We start from the raw sequence: 27,482 nt of genomic DNA on the forward strand, positions 1-27,482 counted from the left end.
TTAATACTTGAAGACTAACTTGGTGTCTTCTAGGACAAGAGCAGGGAGTAAGATTTCAAGGAGTAGCAGAAAAATTTGTAAAACAGCATGAAAATGCAAGGCTTGTTCTGGGAACTACAAGTATTTGCTTTGCTAGAATACAATGTGGGGGTCCTAGGACCTGCTCCTAGCCTGCCTCGACCACCATACTTTATCTTGCTTTGAGATAGGATAGTAAGAAGCTAGAAAATTCCTTGGCAAGTGGACTAGGGAAACTGAGACAAACAACTGAACAAACTGGCCAAGCCATTTACAGCTAGATGCAGGTCACCTCCCAGAGATAACATCTAGGCCTCAGTTGTATTTCAGCTCCAGGCCCAGAAAAGCAGCAAAAACCAGGTGGGTAACACCAAGACCAAATGTGATGACTAATGACTCCCTACCCTCGCACTGACCAATCAGTGGAGACCATGACCTGAAAGCGTTCACCTGGAGAACTGATGAATAATCTACTGAAACCCTCTCCTGAGACCTCCCCTAAGGTTCCCTCCTGCAAAACAGAGATAAAAGCCTAAAGGACCCAGCACAAGTGTGCTCTCCCTCTGGGGAGCAGCCCATGCCATTTCCTTCCCGCTTTTCTTCCCTGATAGCCACAAATCTCCTAAGCTCTAAGGACCCACACAGAGGTGGATAAAGGTCAGTTGAGGAACTGGGCGCAGAAGAAAATATTGGGCCCCTTAAAGAAAAGAGAGAGACAGGGAAAATAAAAATACATGTTAACCATATTTTTAAATAAATAAAAAATATTATGTACTATTAATGTTTTATTTCCAATAAAATTTGAATATATGTACAATATAATTAATAATAGCATAATAATCACAAAGTTTTGATGTGGTTTCATTTTTCTAGCTACCAATGAAAAGAAAAATATAAAATTTAATGGTCTGAATGATTAGCATACTAGAGAAGAGATTTTTTGGTATAGAGCAATAAATTAATATTAATTAAAATTAAAAAATTATTCATAAACTACAAAAATCCAGGCACTGATGTAACAACAGGAATTAATTTTATCTTAATATAATTTCAACTTACCTGAATATTTATTTATATGCACAGAAAACTATTTTTAAAACCGTAAATGGAACAAGTACATATCCACAAACTAATTTACATCCCTGCGTATTTACATATATCCTAAGTCTGTACTGTAGGAGAAGCTTTGTAAGTACAAAGTAGCAAATACGATTCTATTGCTCCAATGAGTGTTAGCGCACCCACCTGGGGCCTATACAGTGTAGTATGTGTGTAGTATGCAGCATAGTAATGAAATAATGAAAATAAGCGAATATAAACATACTATCAGGTTTTACCACCAATTGTAAACTTGTACGTAATTAAAACTGCACATATGAAACCAAACTTGGTGTCATGAGAAAAAAAGTGCAAACTTGGGGTTTTGCAGGGCCGTTCATAAGTCAGGGGCAAGGGTGCGCCATTAAATCTGCCTCTGGACCCACAAGACTTGCAACCAGGGGAGAAATGGGCAGCAGCACCTTGTCCCAGGCTAATCCCCTGAACCTGTACCCAAGGCCCTCTTTTCTCTGATTTTCCAGGAGCTAAGGCAGCACAGCCAGGGCTCTCCTGTTGTTTCTTCTATGCTAAGCCCTTCCTTGTTTCACTGTCCCTAGCTTTAATAAACATACCCTTATAGTCACCTGGACTACTGTTGTGAAATCTTCCCTACACGAAGTCAAGAACCCATGCTATCGGTTGGCCCTAGTCAGACCCACTCAGGGCCAGGCCCCTTGTCCCGTAATACCTTATTCTAGGTTTTGGATCCTTTCAGCCTTTTAAAACTAGTTTCTTGATGTGAAAGGGAGAAGAGATTCAACTTGAAAGAAAACTTAGTTTGTGGGCCAGACTGAATAATGGAAGACAGTTTTAAAATGCAGTCCAATAAAAATATTTAATAAAAAATGAGTCGTTTGTTAAAAAATAAAAAATAAACTAAAACGCAGTCTACAAAAAAGTTGATAACAAGAAATGTAAACGGGTTTAAGGCCCAACAAAAACCCCTGTTGTGAGTGGCAACAACCTACTTCCAGCCATTAGAGATCCTTCTTTGTACAAAGAAGGAAGATGAGTCAGAAGTTTTCTTAACTGCTTTTCCTTACAGCAGTGAGTGTCAGAACATGGAGGCAGCTAGAATGCACGCCTGGACTTTTGATATATGCTAATCAACCTGGCCCTGGCTAGGGCTCCAGGAGGCTATGCTGATGGACCTAGCCCATTCCCAGAGGATATGTTAATAGATTTAGCCCTAGCAGCAGGATAAGTTAACTAACCTTCGGGGGGTGGGGGTGGGCAATAAGATGCAAATGAACTACCGAATATGTTGATAAGCAAACTCACCCTCACCAAAATATGTGATTGACAAATATTAAAAGAATGCCTGTGGCAGTGCGGGCGGGACTCCTCCCTCGGGCCCATGAGGAAGATCGGGAGTCCCCATTCTCCTTGCTCCTATAGACAGACCCTCGAGTTGGTCCTGGGGCTCCTTCTCCCTTCCACCCCCCTTTCCCTCAATAAACCCATTGCCTGATCCCACAGTGGTCTCTGGGTGATTTCTCAGAGCAAGGCTGACTTGATAGTAAGGTTTTATATCCAGGGCAAGTTTATTTATTTCCAAACAAATTCTTTTCTTTTTATTTATTTATTGCTGTACAATTTGTTTGATGTACTTATTTCAAAACTACAGATTATATATAAAATACATAATAAATAGGGTTCTTGTGAGTATAACACTTGACAAAAACCACCAAGCAGCAATTGGCATTACAAAATTGTAGCAGTAAGTACTTGTAAAATGTGTGTAGCTTTGGATTTTTTAAATTGGATTTTTAAATGTTTTAGACATGCAAGTTCTTTGCCACAGTAAATTATTCATAAACATCCGTTGATGATTTTACACAATCCCACTCTCATGCCTCGCAAAGAAGCTTCCCGTTTCTCTGACGGTCACCTCCCCTGGCTTCCTGGGCGTCAGAGGTACTCTTGCACGAGGTCGACCGCTGCCTACTGTGCGGGCATTGCCCAACACATCGCAAGGGCAATCTGCACCACCTTCTCAGTCCCCAGGGTCTCCTGCGTCTCAGGACCAAGCGACTACAATGCACCAGACTCTCACAGGAGCAAGCGAGGCTCCAGCCCAAGGGCAACTCAACCGACTGGGGGAGGGGAAAGGGCGAGGGGCCACGCCCTTCCTATCGCTCCGCCCCGCTCCGGGCCACCAGGTGCGCCTGCGTCGCGGCTGGCGGGTCTTCCTGTTGCCCTCTTCTCGGGGCCCGCTGGGAACGCTAGCTTCCTGGTGGTTCTCAGCTTCCTCTAACGCTTGCGCTCCCTCTGGAAGTTGTTTGACCCCCGGCTGGGCCTGCTCCTAGTCAGCGGGACGGTGAGGCCATGACGCGGCGGCTGCAGCGGCCTGCAGCTGGCTGCGGGGCCCGCGACGTGCTGGCGCTGTTGGCGCTTGCCTTGTGCGTGCCCGGGACACGGGGTCGGACGCTCGAGTGGTACTCCGCTGTGGTGAGCGTCGAGTACGTGGACAGACAGACGAACCGGACCGCGTTTAGCGTCTCGGAGAGCGGCCGCTTCGGCGACAGCTCACCCAAGGAGGGCGCGCTAGGCCTGGTGGGCATCCCACGCGCGGTGGATGCTGACCCTGAGGGTTGCGCGCCGGACACGCGCTTCGTTGTACCCCGGCCCGGCGGTCGAAGTGCCGAGTCTTGGGTCGCCCTGGTGGCACGCGGGGGCTGCACCTTCAAGGACAAGGTGCTGGTGGCCGCGCGGAGGAATGCCTCGGCTGTGGTGATCTACAACGAGGAGCGCTATGGGAACCTCACCGCGCCCATGTCCCACCCCGGTGAGCCGGGCTGGGGATTCGGGGAAGTGGAGGGGGCGTCTTTGCAGCGCGGTTATGACTGGCGGTCTTAACGTTCTCCCACTCGATCCCTGAGCGGATGGGTGGTGAGGATGGTACGACTTGGATGGCCCACGGCAGTTCGGAACTTTTAGGGAAGCACTAGAGTTGTTCGGTGTGCCCACTGGGGTGCTGTTAAGAGGGAGCCCAGGCTCCTGAAGGCAATGGGGAGAACGAGAGAAAAAAAACACTGGAGAAGGAATATGGTTCTAACCTGGAAAATTTCATCATGTGTCCATTTCCATTCAGTGTATCAGAGAATCAGCTACAAAGCACTCCAGGGTCTGGCTGTCACTTCACCAGGGTAAAGTGGTAGCTTAATAGCACTCTGGTTTCTTGACCTAGAGCTTGTCAGAATATTCTAAACTGTGAGTTAGAAAATCGGATTTAACTCTCAGAAAGCCTGGATATAAATTCGGGTATGTTCTTTCACTAAAGGTAGGGTTATAATACTGGCTTGACTGCCAATAAGATTTATTTAGCCTTGAGTTTAGATGAAAATTTTAAAGCTGTGTTCATTCAAGAAAAGATCTTGCTCTTTGCAAGGCAAGCCTTCTTACATACACGTATTCCCCAGGGCAACAGGTTGCATCTTCAAGCGGTAGTGATAGTTTAAAAGTCTTATTTTGTAAGATATCTTCTATTTGAATCCAAGTGCTTTTTGACCAGTGCACAGCAGAATAGTGTATTTCTGTTCTGCCAACATCACGACTCATTCTGAACTTAACTGTTATTAAAATCTCTTTAAAGTTCCTTCGGCTACAAGTTGGATATCCTTTCTCCTGTACTTTTGTTTTTCATTCTGTTTTGGCCTTCTGAATGTACGTTTAGATATTAACAGTAAAATGAGGGCAGAAAAGTGACTTTGGATTTGTCCTATTTTAGCTGAGTGATAGGAACAAGTCAGTTGAGAGGTGAGGAAGTGGAGACAAAACAACACTTTCAAGAAGATTGACTGGAAGGGCTTGGGAGGGGCTGATAAATGGGGTGAAGATGATAAATGGGGCAGGGAGAGTAGGATTGACAATGGTGAGGCATATTTGAAATTGGACGGGAGTGATCTGGTAGAGATCTAGGATAGAAATGAGGTAACTAAAAGAGTAAGGTCTTTCAGAGGCTGTGTCCAGAATACTTGTGGAGGTGTTGGCCTCAGATAGTAGAGGGAAAATTCCTCAGTTACAACAGAAAGAAAGTGTGTTTGGAGAGGACATGGAGTAGATGTCCATTGATAGCATTGGGCCAGGCACCACTTTCGGTGCACTTATTCCAGTGATTACAAATCTGTCCTTTTGTCATTGTATCCAAGTCATGCTTCTACAAGACTCATGAAAAGTCCTGCTTGTCAGATTTCACATAGCATTCCAGATACATCCTATCAGTAGTGTTCCCCAAGTTTGGTAGTTTTGTCCCAGAAGAGTTTAGTGTGTCAGAATTCTCTGATTCTGGGTTCTTGCAATCCCCTCTCAGTCTACATCTTAATGTAGCTGTGTTCTTCCCAATGGCTTATAAGCCAGCAATTGTCTAAATCTGTTTACTGCCATTTTTTGTTATGACACTAACATCTTTCCAGGCTAACAGCACTTGCTCTAACCATGGTTCAGCAATCTTGCTTTCTTATATTTTTGACATACAGTTTATCCAAGCCCAGAAAAACGTCTCTCATTTTAAATCCTCTTCTCATAAGTTTTTGCTCCTATTATCAATGTCCATCCTAGCCTTTTTGCTGTGGGAATAATTCTCTTTGAGAAAAATGATGAAAATAGCAGCAGTTTTTATAAAATGTGTGAAGTACCCAGTGCTTAGGCATAGTGCTCAGTATTCTTTATACAACGGTTCTGGTAATCCTCCTGACAGCCCTTTAAGGTAGGAATTTTAACCCCATTTTACCAGTGAGGAAACTGATGCTCAAAGAATTTAAATGGCCCAAGGTAACAAGGTGATATATGGCCAGATCATTCTTTGTTCTGGGAAGGGTCATTATGTGCATTATATGATATTTAGCAGCATCCCTTTCCTCTACCAACTAGATTCCAGTAGCACTCCCCCAGTTGTGACATCAAAAAATGTCTCCAGATAATTCCAGATGTTCAGGTAGAGAAGGGGGGTGACAAAATCATCCAAGTTTTTGAACCACTGACTTAATGTGCTAGCATTGTGATTAATGGATTAAACAGAAAAACCGGAAACAAAGAATCCAGTTTGATTGTTGGGCTAGTCCAAATAGAAATATAAGGGCCAGTATAGTGGTTACTGTAAAAACGGAAAAGAATGACCCTCACAGAACTTGGCCCAATGGGCATAGTGGTACAAATGTATCATGATTTTTTGAGAATGGAATATACAGTAATTAAGAAAAAAATGGATGTAATTAAGTCAGAAGAGGAACTGGCTCTGATAAACATGAATTTGAAATGTTACACATAACCTGGTAGGCATCACAGACTTAGATTTCTTGTATTTTTCCAGAATGGGTCTAGAGCCAGTAAAAATCTTAGATTTAGTGGTTCCCAGGCTTCTGTATAACACTGGTGTTAGACAAAATAGGTAGAAATGGCTGCTTGTAAAATGGAATCAAGAGAGTCTCACGGAGAATTTCTCCAGTTTTTCTTAAACCTGTTGCTTGACTGTATTAGAACCCAGTATAAGATATTTTGAGAACCCTGATCAGGTGGCTCAGTTGATTGGAGCATTGTCCTGTATACCAAAAGGTTGGGGATTTGACCCTCATCAGAGTATGTACAGAAGTCAACCCCATCAATGTTCTCTCTCACATCAGTGTTTTTATCTCTGTCTTTCAAATCAATAAACATATATACAGGGAAGGATTAAAATTTTTTTTCCATGAAAAAAGTTATTTGGGATTTATATCAATATTGAATAGTGGCTCTAAAATATATCATGACTTTAAAGTAATACTCTGACAGAACAACTGTAAGAACTGTTAGACTAATGGCCAGAGTTGATTTCCTTTAGCAGACAGATACTGAGCCAAGTAATGTGCCTTCTCAGAGACAGAAATGCATAAGACACATGCCTCTCTCTGAGGAGTTTGTGGCTTAGTGAGCAATAAACAACTTCCCAGACAATCTGGTTTGGACCCCGACAGAATTATATGCACAAGTGCTTAGAAAGCATAAAGGAAGGACATGGAATGTGGATATTGCAAAGATGACTAGAAGTTAGTTGAACAAGATGGATAAAAATTGATACAAGTCATATAATTAAAAGCTTTTATGAAGTATTGGCCTTAGTGTAGTTATTATTGAATAATAAATAGGATGATTCTTTAGCTGAAATCTTAGCATGGTCTTTTAGTAATGATGCTTTTATTCTGGTAAAAGTTGTTTACTTAGTGCCAAGTACTGGCAAGGCTTAGAGCTGTGTTTGGGGAAGAGGCCAGAGTTGGAATGGAGGGAGATGACAGAGAGGTATATGAAGTTCCTAACCCTAAGAGAGACATGCAGTTTGTGTTTGCAGAGCACAGTAAAATTGATGAATAATAAAATACTTTTAGTTTAAATACTTTTTTATTTTTCAATTACAGTTGACATATATTGTTTCAGGTGTACAACTCATTAATTAAACATTATAAAACTTACTAACGGATCATCCTGATAAATCTTGCACCGATCTGACATCATGCACATTTATTGGAATATTATTGACTGTATTCCCTATGCTATATTTTATATTCCCATGGACTACCTGATCCCTTCATCTTTTTCATCTAGCCCCTCCAACCCTTCTCCCATCTGGCCACCATCAAAATGTTCTCTGTATCTCTACCTTGTTCATTTTGCTTTTTATATTCATTTGTTGATATGTATTTCCTGCCATTTTATTGTTCATATTTTTAATCTTTTTTTCTTCTTCTTTAAGAAGACCCTTTAACATTTTTTGTTTGGTGGTGATGAACTCCTTTAGCTTTTTCTTCCCTGGAAAGCACTATGTTAGTACTTCAATTCTAAATAATAGATTTGCTGGGTAGAATAATCTTGATTATAGGTCTTTGCTTTTCATCACTTTGATATTTCTTGCCAATCCCTTCAGGCCTGCAAAGTTTCTTTTGAGAAATCAGATGACAATCTTATGGGAGCTCCCTTGTAGGTAACTGTTTCTCTCTTGCTGCTTTTAAGGTTCTCTCTTTGTCTTCAAATTTGGCATTTTAATTATGTGTCCTGGTGTGGGCCTCTTTGGGCTCATCTTGTTCGGGACGCTGCACTTCTTGGACTTGTATGTCTATTTCCTTCACCAGGTTAGGGAAATTTTCTGTCATTATTTTTTCACATAGGTTTTCAATTCATTGCACTCTCTCCTCCTCATGGCACCTCTATAATACAAATGTTGATATGCGTGAAGTTGTCTCAGAGGTTCCTTATACTGTTCTTTTTTTCTCTTCTGGATTCTTTTTTTCTTTTTGCTGTACTGATTGGGTGTTTTCTGCTTCCTTAGCTTCCAAATCTCTGGTTTGACCTTCTGCTTCATCTACTCCACTGTTGATTTCCTGTAATGTATGTTCTTCATTTCAGTTAATGCATTTGTCATTTTTCACTGTTTCATTTTTACGTTTTCTAGTTCCATTATGTTTCCTATCTCTTTGTTGAAGTTCTAAGTTCATACTCTTCTAGTTCATTAAGCATCCTTATAACCAGTGTTTTAAACTCTGTCTGGTAGACTGTTTGTCTCTATTTTGCTTAGTTCCTTTTCTGGATTTTTTTGCTTTGTTGGTTCATTTGGGACATGTTTCTTTGCCTCCCTACCCACCCCATCCCCTTCTCTTTTTTTTGCCTCCCCATGTTTGTTTCTATGTATTAGGTAGAGCTGCTATGTCTCCTAGGCTTGGTAGAGTGGCCTTATGTGGTAGGTGTCCTGAAGGGTCCAGCGTCACAGCCTCCCCAATCACCCAAGCTGGACACTCCAGGTGCACCCCCACTACACCCTCATGTGGGCTGTGTGCATCCTTCTGCTGTAGTTGAGCCTTGATTGCTGTTGGCACATCAGTAGGAGGGGTTTGTCCCCAGGCTGATCAGTTGCAAAGACTGGCTGCAACCACTGTGAAGGATCAGCTGTAAAGGGGCACACCCCATGGGACAGGACTTACTTAGGTGGGGCGCTTGTGCCTACTGAGCCCGCCCATTGCGTGTGTCACCCATGGAGGTGGTTGGATTGTGCTTTGACATGGTTTAAAGCTGTCCACCTGTTGCACTGGCTCTTGGGCCTTCTGGGAGGTGCAGGCCAAGGTCAGCCACTGCCTGTATTCTGCTTGGGGTCACCTAGCATGAGCTACAGTGTGATCTGCAGATAGATGGCTGCTACTCGTGCTGAGCTTGGAGGTGCCCAGGAGAGGCCAAGCTGCGAAACAAGGTCGGCAGAACAAGGGCTGGGGCAATTTAGCAAGAGGCCAGATGCTGCTTGTTTGAGAGATTTTAGGAAAGTCTGAATCATGAGCTGGGACAGGCTGTGTCTTTGAAAAAGCCAGCTTGGGTAGGCTGAAAGTTGGGTAGGGTGGGATCATAGGGAATCACCAGGGTGAACATTGTTAGCCAGGTTGATGGGGTCTCAGATATGGTTCCTGCCTGCTGGCTCTATGGAGGGAGGGTTTATCAAAGGAACAATGGCCACTGCCAGCACTCTTGTCTGGGAGAAAGGTGCCCCTCTAGCTCTCACCCTGAAGCCAGACAATTCACTTCCTCCCATATGTCCCTGGTGTCTTTCAAGCTGCTGCTCCAGTGCTGGAGCTTAGAGGGAGTGAGTCAAAGTTAGTGAGGTGTCCCTTTAAGAGGAACACCTGACTCCTCTGTCTCACTCAGCCTAATCCCCACTGGTTTTTATAGCCAGAAGTTATGGGACTTATCTTATGAGCACCCTGGGCTGAGGGCATGGTGTGGGCCTGGGGTGCCTGGTTTTTCAGGGGGACTTCCACAACCAAGATGTCCCTCGCAATTTTATCTGGCACATGTGGGTGTATGGGACCAGTCCGTTCTGTTCTGTGTCTCTGCCCCTCCTACAAGTCTCAATGTGACTTCTTTATGTCCTTAGTTGTAGGACTTTTGTTCAGGAAGATTTCAGGCTTTTCTGAATGATAGTTATTCTGCAGTTGAGTGTAATTTTGATGTGGTTGTGGAGGAGGTGAGTACCAGATTTACCTACAATGCCATCTTGACCAGAAGCCTCGAATAATAAAATCTTGTTTTATTTTGGTTATTTATTTATTTATTTATTTATTTATAAATAAATAAATAAATAAATAAACATCAATGTGTGGTTGCCTCTCACGCACCCCCAACTGGGGACCTGGCCCACAACCCAGGCATGTGCGCTGACTGGGAATCGAACCAGTGACCTTTTGGTTTGCAGGCTGGTACTCAGTCCACTGAGCCACAGCATCCAGGGCTTGATGATCTTTAATGCTCACTGCCACAAATGATCTAAAAATTTAGCTTTGAATTTAGAATGTATTTTGGTGTTATAGAAAGATAGAAATGGCACCTGAGAACTTCATAGAAGGTGGAATTAACTAGAACAGTTTCTAGAAAGATTGAGTTTGAAGGACAAGTGAAGATGATGGAGAAGGTGTCTCTGGGATGTATAGTATTAGTTAAGGGTTGGTAGGCTATAGGACATTCTGGGTAGTGGGATTAGCCCTGCAGAAGGCTGAGTGCCTGAGATAAAGTAATACATTTAGGAAAACAGCAAAGAGTTCCCAATAAGATTGTTGATTAGTACATTCAACAAATACAAAATATTTTTGAGCAAACCAAATTATCCAAAATATAATTTAAAGTTCCAAGAAGAGAATTACGTTTAATTTTTGGGTCCTCTTTGCTCTGAGCCAACCGTAAACATATGTAAAATAGTTCCAAATTTTGGAGACATTTACATTCATATTTAGTGTACTATTTCCCCTGCAAAGGAGTTAATATTCTCCTTATTGGGTCATTTCAACTATAATACTAGAAGATAAGCCAATTTTTCAAATTTATTCATTCAGAAACCTTTCTATAAATCATCAGTGTGGTGCTGGGCTACAAAACTAATAAATAAGAGCAAATAGTACTGGTCTAGTGAGGCAGAGAGACCTATAAAGAAATTAGAATAGGTACATAAAAAGAGGTATATCTAAGAGGCTTTGATGCATTGCATACCCAAAGGGGTAGATGGTGCTGAAAAAACCTTAATTTGAGCTTAGGCTGAACCTTCAGTATTTAACCAGGAAGTCTCCTGGATGGGGGTAAAGGTGGAGAGGGTATGGAAGTTAAGTTATTGGAAAAAAGAAAACCTGAAAGTTCATGGAACTCTTTTGCTAGAACTTTAAAATGTATTTCTTGCTGCCCAAATTAGTTTTCTGCAACAGAAATGTAATCCACTATTTAAAATATTTTAGTATTTCCTATCTCTTTCAACAGAATGTTGAAATTCATTTAAAATAGTTTCCTTTGGAGGAGAAATGGTACACTAAACTCAAAGGTCACCCTCTAGAATTTTGAAGCTATTGACCACAAACCAGATTTTTAAAAAACATTTGTTTATTTTTGACAAGATGGTAGGAGGAAAACAGAAATTTGAAAGGCAGTGGAAATACATCCAACTTTATTTGGGGCATGGAAGAGTTTAATGGATGATTTGGCTTTCTAAAGAATACTTTATTTGGTATTTATTATTATTTAACAAGTAGGTTTTTGATTATGTACTGTGTGCAAAGACCTTGTGATAAGTGTATGATAAAAATAAAATAAACTGCCTCAGATTCTCCTATCTGATGGTGATGTGTATAGATTATTTGGGGGAGCATAGGGGGTTGCACTAGGTGACCTTTTAGTCAAATGTGATTGGTGGCAATGTTAAGGCCTAAGGAAGAAAAATAGATTTAAGGGCTTTTTCTCACCTGTGCCAAGTCCTTGGGTGTCTGTGTAGTTTGTGAAGAAATCTACCTATTTCATTTGAGAATAAATAGTGGTGTGCTGTCATATGCCACTGAGGTTCTCTGGGATTGGTAGAGATGCATCAGGAGAGAGCAGGGCCAGCCCCCTTGGGTTGTGCAGACAGTGACCTCAAGCTGGTGCATTTTTACTCAACTTCCCTGCCTTCTGTTTATCCCCCCAAAATGTCACAGAAAAGCATATCACAAGAGCCTTTGTTCTGAATTTTATTAATTTATAGTATTGGGTTGGTCAGAAAGTCTGTATGGTTTTTTTCCATAAAATAAAAGACACATTTTTCATTTTCACCAGTAACTTTGATTTGGATATTTTGAGTATGTCACCTATCTCCTGCTATTGGCTTCTGGTGGGTAGAGGCCAAGGGTGCTGCTAAACATTTTTCCAATGCATAAGACAGCCCCACAGCAAAGAATTATTTGGCCAAAATGTCAGTAGTACCAAGAAACTTTGCAAATCACTTTGAATACATTTGATTAGCCACAGCACCTTCTCCATACACTGCATAAATCTTATATTGCATTTCAGTTCCATTTTTAACCTTTCTTGAAATAATAAAGCATAATATGCCAAAAACTGTTACTTATTTTCTTCTATCTTCAATATTAAAATGGCTACACAAAAATTTATCAATTTTGGTAAATTTTTTTAAATGCATGCTGATATGACCGCTGTCACAATACAATCCAACAAAATTGTTTTGAATGAAGTTAAATATGACTAAGCACTATTAGAGCCTTCTTATGGAAAAAAACAAATGAACTTTTTGGCCAACTCAATAGTTCCCAGAAGCAATCTTGCTGCTGTAATTACAGAACATACAGTAAACAGTTCAGCAATCATTCTAGGCATGGGATTTTTAAAAAATGATTTCTTTTGCCTCACTAAACTAAGATTAATTTCCTAGTTGAAAAATTTCAGATTGGTATGACAAATTTTTCAGTTCAGGGTATCCTTCTGATGGTCATTGTGTATTAGTTGCCCCATCCCTCTCACATGTGAGATTGTATGTGCTTAAGAACCTCTCTCATCTCAGTTTATATTTAATTTTCATTCATTCATTTATCTATTCAACAAATATTTTCTAAACACTCTGCCAGCTTGTATGTGAGGCATTGGGGATAATAAGATTAACACCTTTAGTCACTAATGAGACTAAATTAGTCACCATACCTAATACATTATTGTGATGGTTTCACAGCCTAGAGGGTTTCACAATTTACTTTCCTTGGTAAAGTTTCCTGTCCTCCACGATGTAACTCAGATGTACATCTGAGGGAAAGAGTTCCCCATCTGCCCAGACAAGATAATCACATTGTTTCTATAGCTCTTTCTTTTCCCTTATTAAGTGACAGTTCAAAATAGAAAAATTTTCATCTCTATTTTATAGCTAAGAAATATTCTCAGAGAAGACAGATTCTCCAGACCCAGACAGTGGTAACACAGTGAGATTTGAACCCAGTCTGCAGCTCCGATGCTTGTGTCCCTGTGATGACCACATAGGTGTTGATTCTTCTAGAATCCACTTTTTCAGGTGCCGTATGACATTGGGCAGCTCTTAATGATTCCCAAGCCGTCATCTGTAAAATGGTAATATGGCCTCTTTTCACTTCAAGTGAGATCTAAATGCGAAAGTGCTTCAAAGTTGTTTGTCAACAACTGGCATAGACAGTTTTATTTTCTGTATAAAAATTTTTAACAGAGACAGGTACATGTGGTTCCTTATACTAGTCTTCCTACTTTAAGTATGTTTCTGAAAATTTCCACAAAAAGGAGCTTTATTAAAAAGGCTTTCAGCTTGTGAAGTGCCATATCATTATAAGTAGTGTAACTATCATAATTGTTTTTGTAGTTCTCTTTTTTAGCCACTAGGTGTTTATTTTTCTGAAGCCAGGAAATGCCCTAGTCCTTATTGTATCTCCCAGTGATGACATGGTAGATTGTGTCAGTGCTGAGACAACCTGAGTTCTTGTGAAGTGGCGCTTTTAGGTACAACTCATATGATTGCCTTCCAGGCAGGAGCCACTTAGAAGGATGCCCTTCTAGTGTTTCAGTAACTAAATCCCAATGGCTGAGGGCCACATTGGATTTGCTATACAATAAATTTCCCTCTAAGGTAAAATAGTGTTATAATGTGTTTTTGTGTAATGTCAAAGAACATTATATATATATTTTTATTGTTTTAAAGATTTGATTTAGAAAAAAATTATTGTAGAGAGAGGGGAAGGGAGGTAGAAAGAGAGGGAGAGAAACATTAATTGGTTGCCTTCCATACATACCCCAGCTGGGACCCAACCCAAAACCCAGGCATGTGCCCAGGCTGGAAATGAACCGGAGACCTTTTGCCTTGTGAGATGACACCCAACAAAATGAAACACACCAGTTGGCGCTATATATGTGTTTTTGAAATTGATTTTTGAATAGTAATATGTGCACATGGTACAGAGGTTTTACTATGCCCAGCTCCTCTCGCAGAGGCAGTAGGGTCCCCAATCTCTGGGGTTGCCTGCCAGGAGTAGTCTGTATTGATATGACCATAAAAATCTCAGGGTCACACAGTTTTAATGCTGCATTTTTTCTCATTTGCATAGCTTGAGTGCTATCAGTATTGACAGAGTTGATGCCTCTGTCTGTGTACATATACTTTGATTTATATAACTTTTCTTACAGACATTTCAATTGTGATAGCAAAAACTTAAAAAAACATTGACAGTCAATATCTTTATAGATACCTCATGTGTACATATGTAGGTATATCTGTGCAGTTAAGTTCTCGGATGTGGAATCACTAGGTCAAAGAAACTTGTGCATTAAAAAACATTTTTGATAGCCATTGCCCTCTATACCAGATTGTAATAATTCAGTACCTGGCAGTGTGCAAGAGTGCATATTTGTGTTCACTCCTCCCAATATAGTGTATCAAACATTTTTAATTTTTGCCGTTGTATAGGTATAATGTTTTTATGTATATCATGATTTTTCATATGTCTAAAATCTATATGTTGGGGGGAAGATCCAAGATGGTGGAGGAGTAAGTGGAAGCTACACTAACCTTCTCCCAGCACCAATCTGGAATTACAACCTAATTGTAGAGAAATAATATGGAATAATCAACTGAACACTAGCTGGAGAGAAGTCTTTAATCACAGAGAGACAGAAAGGCCATTTCAGCACAACGTGACTGATAGGAAGTGCGGAGATGTGAAATGGCTGGCTGGGCTCCCATGGGTGGCAGCAGAAGGGACTGAGAAAGAGCTTAGCAGCTGGGGTTCCCCCTGAGAAGTGAGGGTCTAAACCCCTGGCTGGGCTTCCCAGAGTACAGCAACAGAGCAGAAAGGAAGATAGCATCCAGATTTAAAAAGTGAAAAGCTGCAGGGTTTTTTTTTGTTTGTTTGTGTTTTTCTTTTTGCTGGCCTGAAAGAAACAGCTGGAAACAAATAGCTCTTAAAGGGATCATGTACAAAAATATTTTGGCACCAACTTACCCTGGGCTCAAACAGAGGGATGGCAGAGAGGACTGGAGACACTTAAGGAGAGTTTGGGGCGGTGCCTTTGAGGAGATAACTGAGGGAGCAGCCCACCGGGTCCCAGTGCTGACTCATTCCCCATACTGCAGGCAGACCATTCCCCTCCAAGTGGTGTCAACCTGAGGGGACGCAAAAGCCCTGCCCGCAGGAATTAATCTGCTCCACACTCAGTGCTTAGGCCTGATGGCTGATCACAAATTGAATAGATTAACAACTAAAGGAGACAGACAAAGGCAGTAGATCTCTGGTAGTTTCTCCAACAGGTTGCCTAGGCCCAGACTGGTACATGATCTGACGCCACTGGGACAGATCCAGGAAATGCAGATCAATCTAAAAAGCAGCAACAAACAAGAAGAGTCACAAAAAATGAGACAGAGAAACAACCCCCCATCGAAAGGAAAGGAGGAATCCCCAGAAAGAGTGCTAAATGAAATAGAGGAAAGCAAACTGTCAGACATGGAATTCAAAACATGGATTATAGGGAAGCTCAGTGAGCTCAAAGAAAACTGCAAAGAACTCCAGGGAAACTACAAGGAACTTACTGAGAATTACATCAGCATGAAAAAGGACATAGAAGCTATTAATAATAGGAGGAAATGAAGAATACAATTTCTGAATTGAAGAATACAGTGAAAGGAATTAAAAGCAGGCTAGAGGAAGCAGAAGATTGGATCAGCGAACTGGAGGACAATGTAGAAAAGAATTCCCAGATAGTGCAACAAAATGAAAAAAGACTGAAAAAGAATGAAGAGGTTTTAAGAGAGCTATAGGACAACATGAAATGTAATACTATCTGTATCATAGGAATACCAGAAGGAGAAGAGGAGCAAGGGATAGAAAACCTGATTGAAAAAGTAATGACAGGAAACTTCCCTAACTTGATGAGAGAAAAAGTCACCCAAGTCCAGGAAGCACAGAGGGTCCCAATGAAGATGAACCCCAACAGGCCCACTGCAAGACACATCATAATTAAAATGGCATTATTGAAAGACAAAGAGAGAATCCTAAAAGCAGCAAGAGAGAAACAGCTAGTAATGTACAAGGAGCTCCAATAAGGCTATCATCAGATTTCTTAACAGAAACACTACAAACCAGAAGGGAATGGCAAAAAATATTCCAAGCAATGAAAAGCAAAGGCCTACAACCAAGACTATTCTACCCAGCAAGGCTCTCATTCCAAATGGAAGGTGAAATCAGGAGTTTCCAAGACAAAAGAAGACTAAAGAATACATCTCCACCAAATCATCATTGCAAGAGATGCTAAAGGGTCTGCTTTAAGAAGATGAAGAAACAGCCCTGACTGGCATGGCTCAGTGGATGGGGTATTGTCCCACAAAGCAAAAGGTCACTGCTTTGATTCCCAGTTGGGACACATGCCTGGGTTTGCAGGTCAGGTCCCCAGTTTTGGGCATGGGAGACAAACCGAGCAATGTATCTCCCACACTGATGTTTCTCTCTCTCTCTTTTTATCTCCCTTCCCTTCTCTCTAAAAGTAAATAAAACATTTTTAAAAAAGATGAGGAAACAAACAGTGAGGAACAAAAGTGCAAAGCGGAAAAATGACATTGAATAAGTACCTATCAATAATAACCTTAAATGTAAATGGATTAAATGCAACAATCAAAAGACATAGGATAGCTGAATGAATTAGAAAGCATGACCCACATATATGCTGTCTACAAGAGACCCACCTCTGAACAAAAGAGCTACACAGACTGAAAGTGAAGGGACAGAAAAAAATATATCAAGCAAATGGACATGAAAAAGCAGAGGTACCAATACTTATATCAGACAAAACAGATTTCACAGCAAAGGCCATAAAAAGAGATAAAGAAGGACATTTCATAATACTTAAGGGAAAAATCCATCAAGATGACATAACCCTTGTAAACATATATGTACCCAACATAGGAGTACCCAAATATATAAGGAAAATTTTGAAGAACTTCAAGAAGGATAGACAAAAACACACTCATAGTAGGGGACTTTAACACCCCATTGTCAACAATGGACAGATCTTCAAAGCAAAGAAACACCAAGGATATTGAGGCATTGAACAACACTCTAGATCAAATGGACTTAGTTGATATATATAGAACTTTTCACCCCAAAGAGGCAAAATATACATTCTTTTCAAGAGCATATGACATTTTCAAAGATAGAACACATGATAGGACACAAAACAAGCCTCAACAAATTCAAGAAAGTTGAAATCATATCAAGCAAGTTCTCAGATCATAATGGCTTGAAACTGGAAACCAACCTAAGGAAAAAACTAAAAGACACTCAAACTCATGGAGAATGAATAACATGCTATTAAATAATGAATGTATTAACAATGACATCAAGGAAGAAATCAAAAAGTTTCTTGAAACAAATGATAATGAACACACAACAACCCAAAACCTATGGGATACAATGAAAGCAGTTCTGAGAGGAAAGTTCATAGCAATACAGGCCTACATAAAAGGGACAGAATAATCTCAAATAAAAAAGTTTAACCCTACAGCCTGAAGAACTAGAGAAACAACAGAAAACAAAGCCCAGAGCGAGAAGAAGGAAATCATAAAGATCAGAGCAGAATTAAATGACATAAAGATTAAACAAACAATTCAAAAGATCAATAAACCCAGGAGCTGGTTCTTCGAAAAGACAAATACCATATGATTTCACGTATAAGAAGAACCTAATGAACAAAACAAACAAGTAAAATAGAAGCAGAGGCATAGGAACAAGGAATAGACCAGAGAGTGGGGAGGAGGGGGATAAAGAGGGAAAGAAGGGGAAAGGTCTAGTCAAGGAACATGTATAAAAGACCCATGGACATGGACGACAGGGTAGGGGTTGACTGTGGGAGCTGGGGGTGGGGTGGACGGGGCTGAAGAGAGCAATAGGGGGAAATTGGGACAACTGTAAGAAGAACAACAATAGAAAAAGCAAAACCAAAAAAATTAAAGCTATTTAAAAAAATAAAACCCTTTTCTATTTTTCTTTCTGCAAACTGACTTCATTTACAGTATTTCCTTACTTATCCACGGGTATTATGTTCTAGACCCGCCCCCCCTACCCCCCCGCGATAGGTGAAAATCCGCAAAGTAGGAACCTTACATTTATTTTAGTATATATATATTTAAGGCTTTATAAACCCTTCCCACACACTTTATAAACCGTTTCCACACTTTTATAAACACTACTTATGTTTTTAAACATATTCTACATTCTTAAACCTACATAACTTTAACAACATACGTATACAGTACAGCAAAATCCCGCTATATAGCGAAAAATCTGCGATAATTTAATATATATTTTTAAGTATATTTTATTGACTATGTTGTTACAGTAGTTCCAATTTTTTTCCCCCTTTGCTCCCCTCTGCCCGGTACCCCCTTCCCTCTAGCAATCTCACCCCCTTAGTTCATGTCCATGGGTCATGCATATAAGTTCGTTGGCTTCACCCTTTCCTATATTATTCTTAACTTCCCCCTATTTTGTACCAACCGATTATGCTTCTTAGTCCCTGAACCATTTCCCCATTTCTCCCCCTTCCGGGCCCTCCCAGCTGATAACCCTCCAGGTGATCCCCGTACCTATGATTCTGTTCCTATTCTGGTTTGCCTAGTTGGATTTTGTTTTTATTTTTTAGATTCAGTTGTTGAGAGTTGTGAGTTTGTTGTTATTTTAGTGTTCATAGTTTTGATCTTTTTCTTAAGTCCCTTTGACATTTCATATAATAATGGCTTGGTGATGATAAACTGCTTTAGCTCCACCTTGTCTGGGAAGCACTTCATCTGCCCTTCCATTCCAAATGATAGCTTTGCTGGAGAGAGTAATGTTGGTTGTAGGTTGCTTTTTATTACATTGAATACTGCTTGGCAGTTCCTTCCTGCCTGCAAAGTGTCCTCTGAGAAATCAGCTGATAGTCTGTAGGCAACTCTCCGCCCCACTCTTGCTGCTCACAGGACTCTGTCTTTATCTTTTGCCTTTGGTATCTCAATCATGATGCATCCTGGTGTGGTCTCCTCTGGGTCCAGCTCACCCAGGACCCTCTGTGCTTCCGGGACCTGTATGTCCATATCCTTCCCAAAATTTGGGAAGTTTTCCTCATTTTTTCCAATTCTTGTTTCATCATTCTGCACTGTTTGACTTTTTTTCTTTCTTATGTTCCAAATCATTGATTTGAACCCCAGTTTTCTTACCTTCACCATTGGTTTTGTGTGGATTTTCCTTCGTTTGATTTAGCATAGCCTTCACTTCTTTTATGCGTTTGCTGTAGTGAAGCATATCTGGCAAGCCTGTGAGCATCTTTATCATCAGTGTTTTGAATTCTGCATCTGTTAGGTTGTCTATCTCCTCATCTGTGAGGTTGGCTCTCTCTTCATCGCTTAGTTCTCCCACTGGAACCTTGATCCGTTCCCCCTTTTGGGCCATACTTCTCTGTCTCCTCATTCTAACAGGCTCCTGTGTTTGTTTGCTTCCGTGTCCAGGTAGAGCTGTCACTTCTGTTACATTGTAAGGGTCGGAGCCTTAGGGATTTGTGAGTATGGGACGACCTGTTTCACCACGTTGTGGTGCTGTATGTGGGGGAGGGGTCTGAGAGGGAACAATGCCGTGTGCCCAGCACTCGCCCCTTTTCCAGGCACCTCTACCAATTCCACACTGGACTGGCGCCTCTCTAGGTGCTGCCCTGGCTGTCGTTTCCAGAGTGGGTGGGTCTGCGGACTCTCTAGGACCATGGGGGGCCCTTTAAACAAGCAGACTCTGCTGAGACCGGCAGTTTCTGCGTTCACCCCAAACCCCACTGGTATGCACAGTCAGAAGCAATGAGGCTTGATTTTCCGCGGTGCTGGGACCATGAGCTGCGAGGTCTAGTGAGGAGCTGGGAACGCTCCCCACATGTCCCTCCTGACTTTTTAAAACGTGTGACTGCGCTTTCTGCTGGTCTGCCACTGCTGCCGCCACAACACCGTGTCTTCTCCTCCCCTCCTACCTGTTTGGATGAGTATTTTTTCTTTATATCTTTGTTTGCTGAACTTCCATGCAGTTTGATTTCCTGGAACTTCTTGTTGTTTCTAGTTTTGAGGTAATTGTATTCCTTCTTAGTTGTGGAGGGAGACGCAGTGTGTCTGTCTATGCCTCCATCTTGGCCGGAAGTCCCTAAATATAATATTTTTAAAAATCCAACAATACAGTGAGGCCATGATAAGTGAACCGCGATATAGAGAGGGACTATTGTATTTTTTCTGTTGTTTTTCTTATAGGAAATTAGTTTTTAGTTTTAGTTTTTATAATGTTACATGTATTTCTCTCCAGTTGCAGTAATAATCTTGATTCCTTTATTTTGCTCTTCAGGTATGTAGAAAATTTTTATTTATATGGTTGGTCAAATCGTTTATTTTTGCTTTCCATTCTTGTTTTTAAACTTTGAGTTGCTTTTTCATACTTTGAAAGGTTTTTCTTTGATATTTTTAAATTCCCATGTTTCTTCTAGCTCTTTCAATTTTCTTTTTCCTTTTCACTTTTGGTTCTAGAGAGAGGGGAAGTGAGGGAGAAAGAGAAGAAGAGAAACATCTATGTGAGACAGAAACATCAATTGGTTGCTTCTTGCATGTGCCCCAACCCCTGGCTCAACTCAGGCATATGCCCTGACCTGGAATCAAGCGGGCAATCTTGCATGTTGCAGGATGATTCCCAACCAACTGAGCCACACTGTCCAGGGTTCTTCTGGCTATTTTGTATTTACTTTTTTAAATATTTAATTCTTTGATTTTAAATCTTTAGAATTTATTTTGGCATGAGTTGTAAACAAGGGGCAATAGGTTTTTTCCCCTTCAGATCATACCCAGTTGCCCCCTCATTTCATTTTACCCCATTGATTTGAAATTCCACTTTTATTATTTCTTAAATTCTTTTATGTTTTGGGGCCTAAAGTCTAGATTTTTAATTCTGCCCCGTTATTGTCATCTTCATATGTTACTACACACTGTTTTAATTACTTGAAATAAAAAGGCTAGTCCAGGTTTTACTGTTTGAAAGGTTTTCCTGATCATTCTTGATAATTTTTCCCTGAAGTGAACTTCAGAAGTGGCATTTTTTAAGGTTTTTAAAATCCTATTGACATTTTATGGTTATTGCATTAACTTACAGAGATATTCATGAAATTGATTATTTCACTCCTTTGCTATTTCTCTTTATGTTTTATCTTATTTTTGCTTGTGCATTCAGGGCAGTGTTAAATACTAGTGATCACAGGAGTTCTCAGCTTGCCTCCCTGGGTGTAATGTGCATGCTTTAGGCATTATAGTCATAAGAGAATTGGGCTGTATGGTTCTTTTGCTTTTTTTTATTACCATGGTAGGTTTTATGATCTTAAAAATAATTTTTAAAAAAATCTGTTATGGAACAATTTAAATATTGGTGTTGTTCGCCCTTAAAAGGTTTGGTGGTACAATTCACCTGTGAAACTGAGTGGGACTCTTTGCTTTTGGGGAGGTAGTTCTTAGTGATTTATTCTACTTCTTATATAATCAGTCTGCTTTTTCTTTTGGGTCCAGTTTTGGTAACTTCTGTCTTTCTTAAAATTACCCATTTTATCAAAGTTTTTGAATGTATATGCATGGACAAGTTATAGTACTCTTACATTTACTCTGTATCTTATTTCATGTTCTTTATATTGATATCTTTGTTGTTTCTTACAGGGACAGGAAATATAGTGGTCATTATGGTTAGTTATCCAAAAGCAAAAGAAATTTTGGATCTGGTGCAAAAAGGAATTCAAGTCAAAATGACCATAGAGGTTGGCACCCGTCATATACAGGAATTCATCAGTGGTCAGTCTGTCGTGTTTGTGGCCATCGCCTTTATCACCATGATGATTATCTCATTAGCATGGCTGATATTTTACTATATACAGCGTTTCCTGTATACTGGCTCACAGTTTGGAAGTCGGGTAATTATAGTTAACTCTTTTCAACTTTGCTTTTTAAAAGATAGTTTGTAAATATTTTCTATACATATTGCTTTAAGTTGTGTCAGACCCATTCTTAATTTCATTTTTACTCATATAATTTAAGAATTAATATTTTTCTGAAAATAACCTTTAAATTAGAATATATTAAATTTTCTCTTCAGTGGCAAATTTGATATCTTTAAATCCAGGTCACTTTTTGCATGTTGTGCTCCTTTTCCAGACATAAAGGAATGACAAAAAGGCAGGAGGTAGATGGGACCTGATTTTGTGTTTAAAAAGAGAGAACTCTGGGCCCTAAGGTGAGAAGCACAGTGGGAGGGGCTTCCCTGTCTATCGCAGAGCAACAATCAAAGCCATTTATCTGCCGAGAAACACTGTCTCAGTGTCAGCACAGAAGAGGGCGGTTGAAGAGCCAGAGGCTTCCAACACAGACTCTTTGAATTTCGCACTTACCTTTGTTGCGTTAAAAAGTCACCCTTCCTGACTTTGTAGGCATTAGGTAGTCATTTCTGAGTAGTCTTCTACCTGGTAACTAGGAAACCTCTTTTCTTTTAGGGAATTTAATAGATGGTAGCCCTATCCTCAGCATGTTACTTTCTTTCCAATATTTAATAATAAGAATTTGAATTGGGTTCTTGTTCAGGTATGGAATTGAAAAACGTATTTTGCCCCCACTACCCACCATTACTGTTTATATTCAGTGTTATTTTATAGTGGTTAGACAGTCATGTAACTTACAAAGTATTCCCCGTTATATTTCTAGTACCCTCTTGGCATCATCCATCGTTATTACATTATTGACTATATTTCCGATGCTGTACTTTATATCTCCATGACTATTTTGTAATTACCAATCTGTACTTCTCAATCCTGTCACCTTTTACACCTAGTCCTCCAACTCCCCTCCCCTCTGGCAACCATAATTCTCTTGTCTGTATCTATGAGTCTATTGTTGTTTTGTTTATTCAGTTTATATTTTTCTTTAGATGCCACATATAAGTGAAATCATATAGTATTTGTTTCTCTGGCTGACTCATTTGCAACAGCATGGATGACTCTAGAGAGTATTATGCTAAGTGAAAATAAGTATTCTTGATCAAATAGCTCTTAAGTTATATGTACATATTCTATATATTAAGACAAGTGGTAATTTTTAAAGTTATTTTCATTATAGTCATTTAACTTCGCTTTTAAATGAAATTTTTTCTGTAAGCCACCTTATATATTATGAAGTTTTAAAATAGTGATTTTTACATAAAATTTTTAATAATTTTTTTTTCCTATCTAAGAGCCATAGAAAAGAAACCAAGAAGGTTATTGGCCAGCTTCCACTCCATACTCTAAAGCATGGGGAAAAGGTAATATTTTTCTGTTCTTCTGTTTTGTTTTGTTTTTGGTTTAGACTAGACTGTATATCTGTCTTTGTGTCTAAGTAATGCTTTCCAATCTGCTAAATTCACAGTATTGAACATGTGGAGTTTTAACTAGTTTGAGTTAATACTGACTTCTTTTATGTATGTTCATTTAAAGCAGTGTTGTCAGAAATAATTTTGTTGCATATGTGATGAGCCTTTCAGACTTAGGTAGCCAGTAGTCATAGATGGCTACTGGAATTTAAATGAAATAAATTAAACTTGAAATTTATTTCCTCCATCACACTGAGCTACATTCAAATGCTCAAATTATCCACATTGGCTGGTTGCTACCATCCTGGACAGTGCCAGTATTGCCCATCATTAAAAAAACTTCTACCTGTTGGTCAGACTCAGATGACTCTAAAGAAGATTAAGAAGTTCCCTGACTAGTGTGACTCAGTTGGGTGTCATCCCACAGAGTGAAAGGTCGCCAGATCATTTCTGGTCTGGACACATGCCTGGGTAGCGGGTTCAGTTCTGGGTTGGGGAGCTTGCGACAGGCAACCTAGCGATGTTTCTCTCCCTTTCTTTCTCCCTCCCTTCCCTCTTGCTAAAAGTAAATAAATAAAATCTTTAAAAAAAAGAGGTTAAAGTCTACCACAGACCCTTGAAAAAAAATTTTTTTTGACTTCTTTTAGAATTTTTTAAAGTATATTCTATTGATTATGCTATTACATTTGTCCCAATTTCTTTTCCCTTTTCTCCCCTCTGCCCAGAACCCCATTTCCCTCCAGCAACCCCACCCCCCTTAGTTCATGTCCATGGGTTGTGCATATAAGTTCTTTGGCTTCACCCTTTCCTATATTGGTCTTAACATTCCTGTCTGTTTTGTACCTACCAATTCACTGGGGAACACAATTTTCATTGACTTAGATCTGACACTTGTTTTTGACTAACTTTTGGCATCTGAATCCAAAAATGACCTCAGTTTTTCTTTAATCACGTCACCTTTTTAAGGTACAGGATACCCTCCCTTTATCCCCAAAATCATACAAAATGTACATACAAAGGAAAATAAATAAAAAGTTACCTGAAAATACTGTTTAGTTAGAGTTATTTTATTCATATTGTTACTGTAAGTCAAATTGTGTACAAGTAATAAAATTCTGCTGGCAAACATACATTTTAAGGTATTTTATCTTTTCAAATGACAAGCTAGGAAATGCCCAAATGAGATACTTGAAACAGTCTCCTTCAGTTGGCAAAGCTATAACAGATTGCTTCAGGAGGTCCAGTTTTATGTGCAGAGATGGGAATAGAATGTTCTTTCTATCAACAAATGGCTCCTGTAGAATGTTTGGATCACCAGGTTTGAGGTCAGATCTTGGAGGCCAATTCGACTCCACCCAATGCTTCTCATGAGCTCTGCTGTCCCACGTACACAGAAAACAGGGATACTTGGTGTGTCTGCATTGCTGAGCAAGAAGGAAGCAGACTATTTTAAGGTCAGCATGGATGATCCAGTTGTGTTTGTGATATTGCAACAGATCAATGACTCTCTTTATGTCTTCATATTTTTCACGAAAACAAACTTAATGGCCAACTGGGACTGCACCAAATAAATTGCTATTGTGGAGGAGGACACACTTCAAGCTCCACTTTGAACTATCGATGAACAGTCGCCATTCAGTTGCGTTATAGATTTGGAATTTCCAATTCCTCCATTAAACCATCCATGTTATGGCAATACACAAAGCCACCATCACTTCAAAAGTATTGCAGAAATGCACTTTCTCTTGATCAAAAGTAGGATACCTTTGCTCCTTTTTCAAGCAAGTTTTTCTTGTGCAGTCTTGATGCTAGGAGTTCTGAAGCCTTTCTGATGCACTGATGTTTGTCCTTTGACTGGGAATGGTGAAACTGCCGGAGATAGAACAAAACAAATCAGGCTTGTTTAGGCACTTGTGATGAGAAATAGCAGAGGCAGACATGATCTGAAGGAAAGGAAATAAGTATGTATATAAATAAAATAATAAATTCTGTTAACTCCTTGTATACAGACAAGAACTTGGACTACACTTCAGAATCTAATTCACTATATAGAGCAGCACACAACCTCTCACCACACTGTCTCTTGTGTAACTGAATAGCCTAGACAAGTATAAACCTGTCGCTGGTCTTCAAGGTCATCCCTCACCTCTTCCCACTCGAGGGAGGTTTGCTCTCAGCCGGTAGGAGAGCACTAGTGCTTCTCTTGATCCAGGCTCAATCCAGCCTAGAGTGGTTGCCTTAAGATAAACTGCACAGGAAAAACTTGACGTGATAGAAGAAAACTAGTTGCAGTTTTGAAATCAGCATGCCTATTTAAGTCTAAAATAGCTGAAAAATCAAGTTCAACAGGAATTATGTTAAAAATTGTTCCCCTGTGCTATGCTATTAGTCCCTGAACCATTTCCCCATTTCTCCCCCTTCTCCCTCCCAGCAGATAACCCTCCAAATGATCCCCATACCTATGATTCTATCCCTATTCTAGTTGTTTGCTTAGTTTGTTTTTGCATTTATGTTTTCAGATTCTATTGTTGATAGTTGTAAGTTTCTTGTCATTTTAATGTTCATAGTTTTAATCTTCTTTTCCTTAAATAAGTCTTTTTAACATTTCATATAATAATGGCTTGGTGATGGTGAATTCCTTTGGTTTTCCTTATCTGGGAAGCACTTTCTCTGCCCTTCCATTCTAAATGATAGCTTTGCTGGATAGAGTAATCTTGCTTGTAGGTCCTTGCTTTTCATCACTTTTAATACTTCTTGCCTGCAAAATTTCTTTTGAGAAATCAGCAATTAGTTTTATAGGCACCCCTTTGTACGTACCTCTTTGCTTTTCTCTTCCTGCTTTTAAGATTCTCTTTATCTTGAACCTTTGGCATTTTAATTATGATGTGTCTTAGTGTGGTCCTCTTTGGGTCTATCTTATTTAGACTTGTATGTCTATTTCCTTCGCCAAATTTGGGAAGTTTTTCTTTGTTATTTTCTCACATAAGTTTTTGATTTCTTGTTCTTCATCATCCTCTGGCACATCTATGATTAGGATATTGGCACGTTTAAAGTTGTTCCAGAGTTTCTTAAGCCTCTACTTGTTTTTTTTTAATTCTTGTTTCTTCATTCTGTACTGGTTGACTTTATTTCTTCTTTATGTTCCAAATCATTGATTTGAACCCCCGTTTCCTTATCTTCACCATTGGTTTTGTGTGGATTTTCCTTTGTTTCACTTAGCCTAGCCTTCACGTCTTCCCTTCTGCATTTACTGTACTTAAAGCATACCTATCAAGCCTGTGAGCATCTTTATCACCAGTGCTTTGAAATGTGTGTCTGTTAGGTTGGCTATCTCCTCATCGCTCACTTCTCCCACTGGAATCTTGATCTGTCCCTGCTTTTGGGCCATACTTCTCTGACTGATCATCTTGACAGATTTCTGTGTTTGCCATTCTTAGGTAGAGCTGTCTTACCTGTTATGTTGTAAGGGTCGAAGCCTTAGGTATTTGCCAGTGCTGGTGACCTGTTTCACCACATTGTGGCACTCTATGTGGGGGCGGGGTCTGAGAGGGAACAAGGTTGCTTGCTCAGCACTTGCCCCTTTTCCAGGCATTTCTCACACTTCCCATATGGTGCCTCTCTAGCTGTTGCTCTGGCTGTGGTTCACAGAGTAGGTGGGTTTGCGCATGTTCCAGGACCATG

The 27,482-nt window shown here is 40.0% G+C and overlaps 1 protein-coding gene across 2 annotated transcripts in view; it reads left to right on the forward strand.

Annotated features, from left to right (window-relative positions):
- Positions 1 to 3,225: 3,225 nt before the first annotated feature.
- The window catches only part of RNF149 (ring finger protein 149), a 46,593-nt gene continuing 22,336 nt past the window's right edge, over positions 3,226 to 27,482 (forward strand). The window contains exons 1-3 of one of the 2 annotated variants that reach the window (XR_016511959.1): positions 3,226 to 3,904; positions 22,124 to 22,374; positions 23,685 to 23,753. Coding sequence is in view for 1 of the 2 variants with exons in the window: in XM_090281931.1 (XP_090138057.1) it covers positions 3,445 to 3,904; positions 22,124 to 22,374; positions 23,685 to 23,753 (780 nt within the window). In the remaining variant the exon portion in view is untranslated. The remainder of the gene's footprint in view (positions 3,905 to 22,123; positions 22,375 to 23,684; positions 23,754 to 27,482) is intronic. The other variant, XM_090281931.1, reaches the window with a different exon arrangement.

This window comes from Furipterus horrens, unplaced genomic scaffold (genome assembly GCF_987537825.1).
Source record: "Furipterus horrens unplaced genomic scaffold, mFurHor1.1.pri manual_scaffold_6, whole genome shotgun sequence".
In the NCBI taxonomy this organism is placed as follows: domain Eukaryota; kingdom Metazoa; phylum Chordata; class Mammalia; order Chiroptera; family Furipteridae; genus Furipterus; species Furipterus horrens.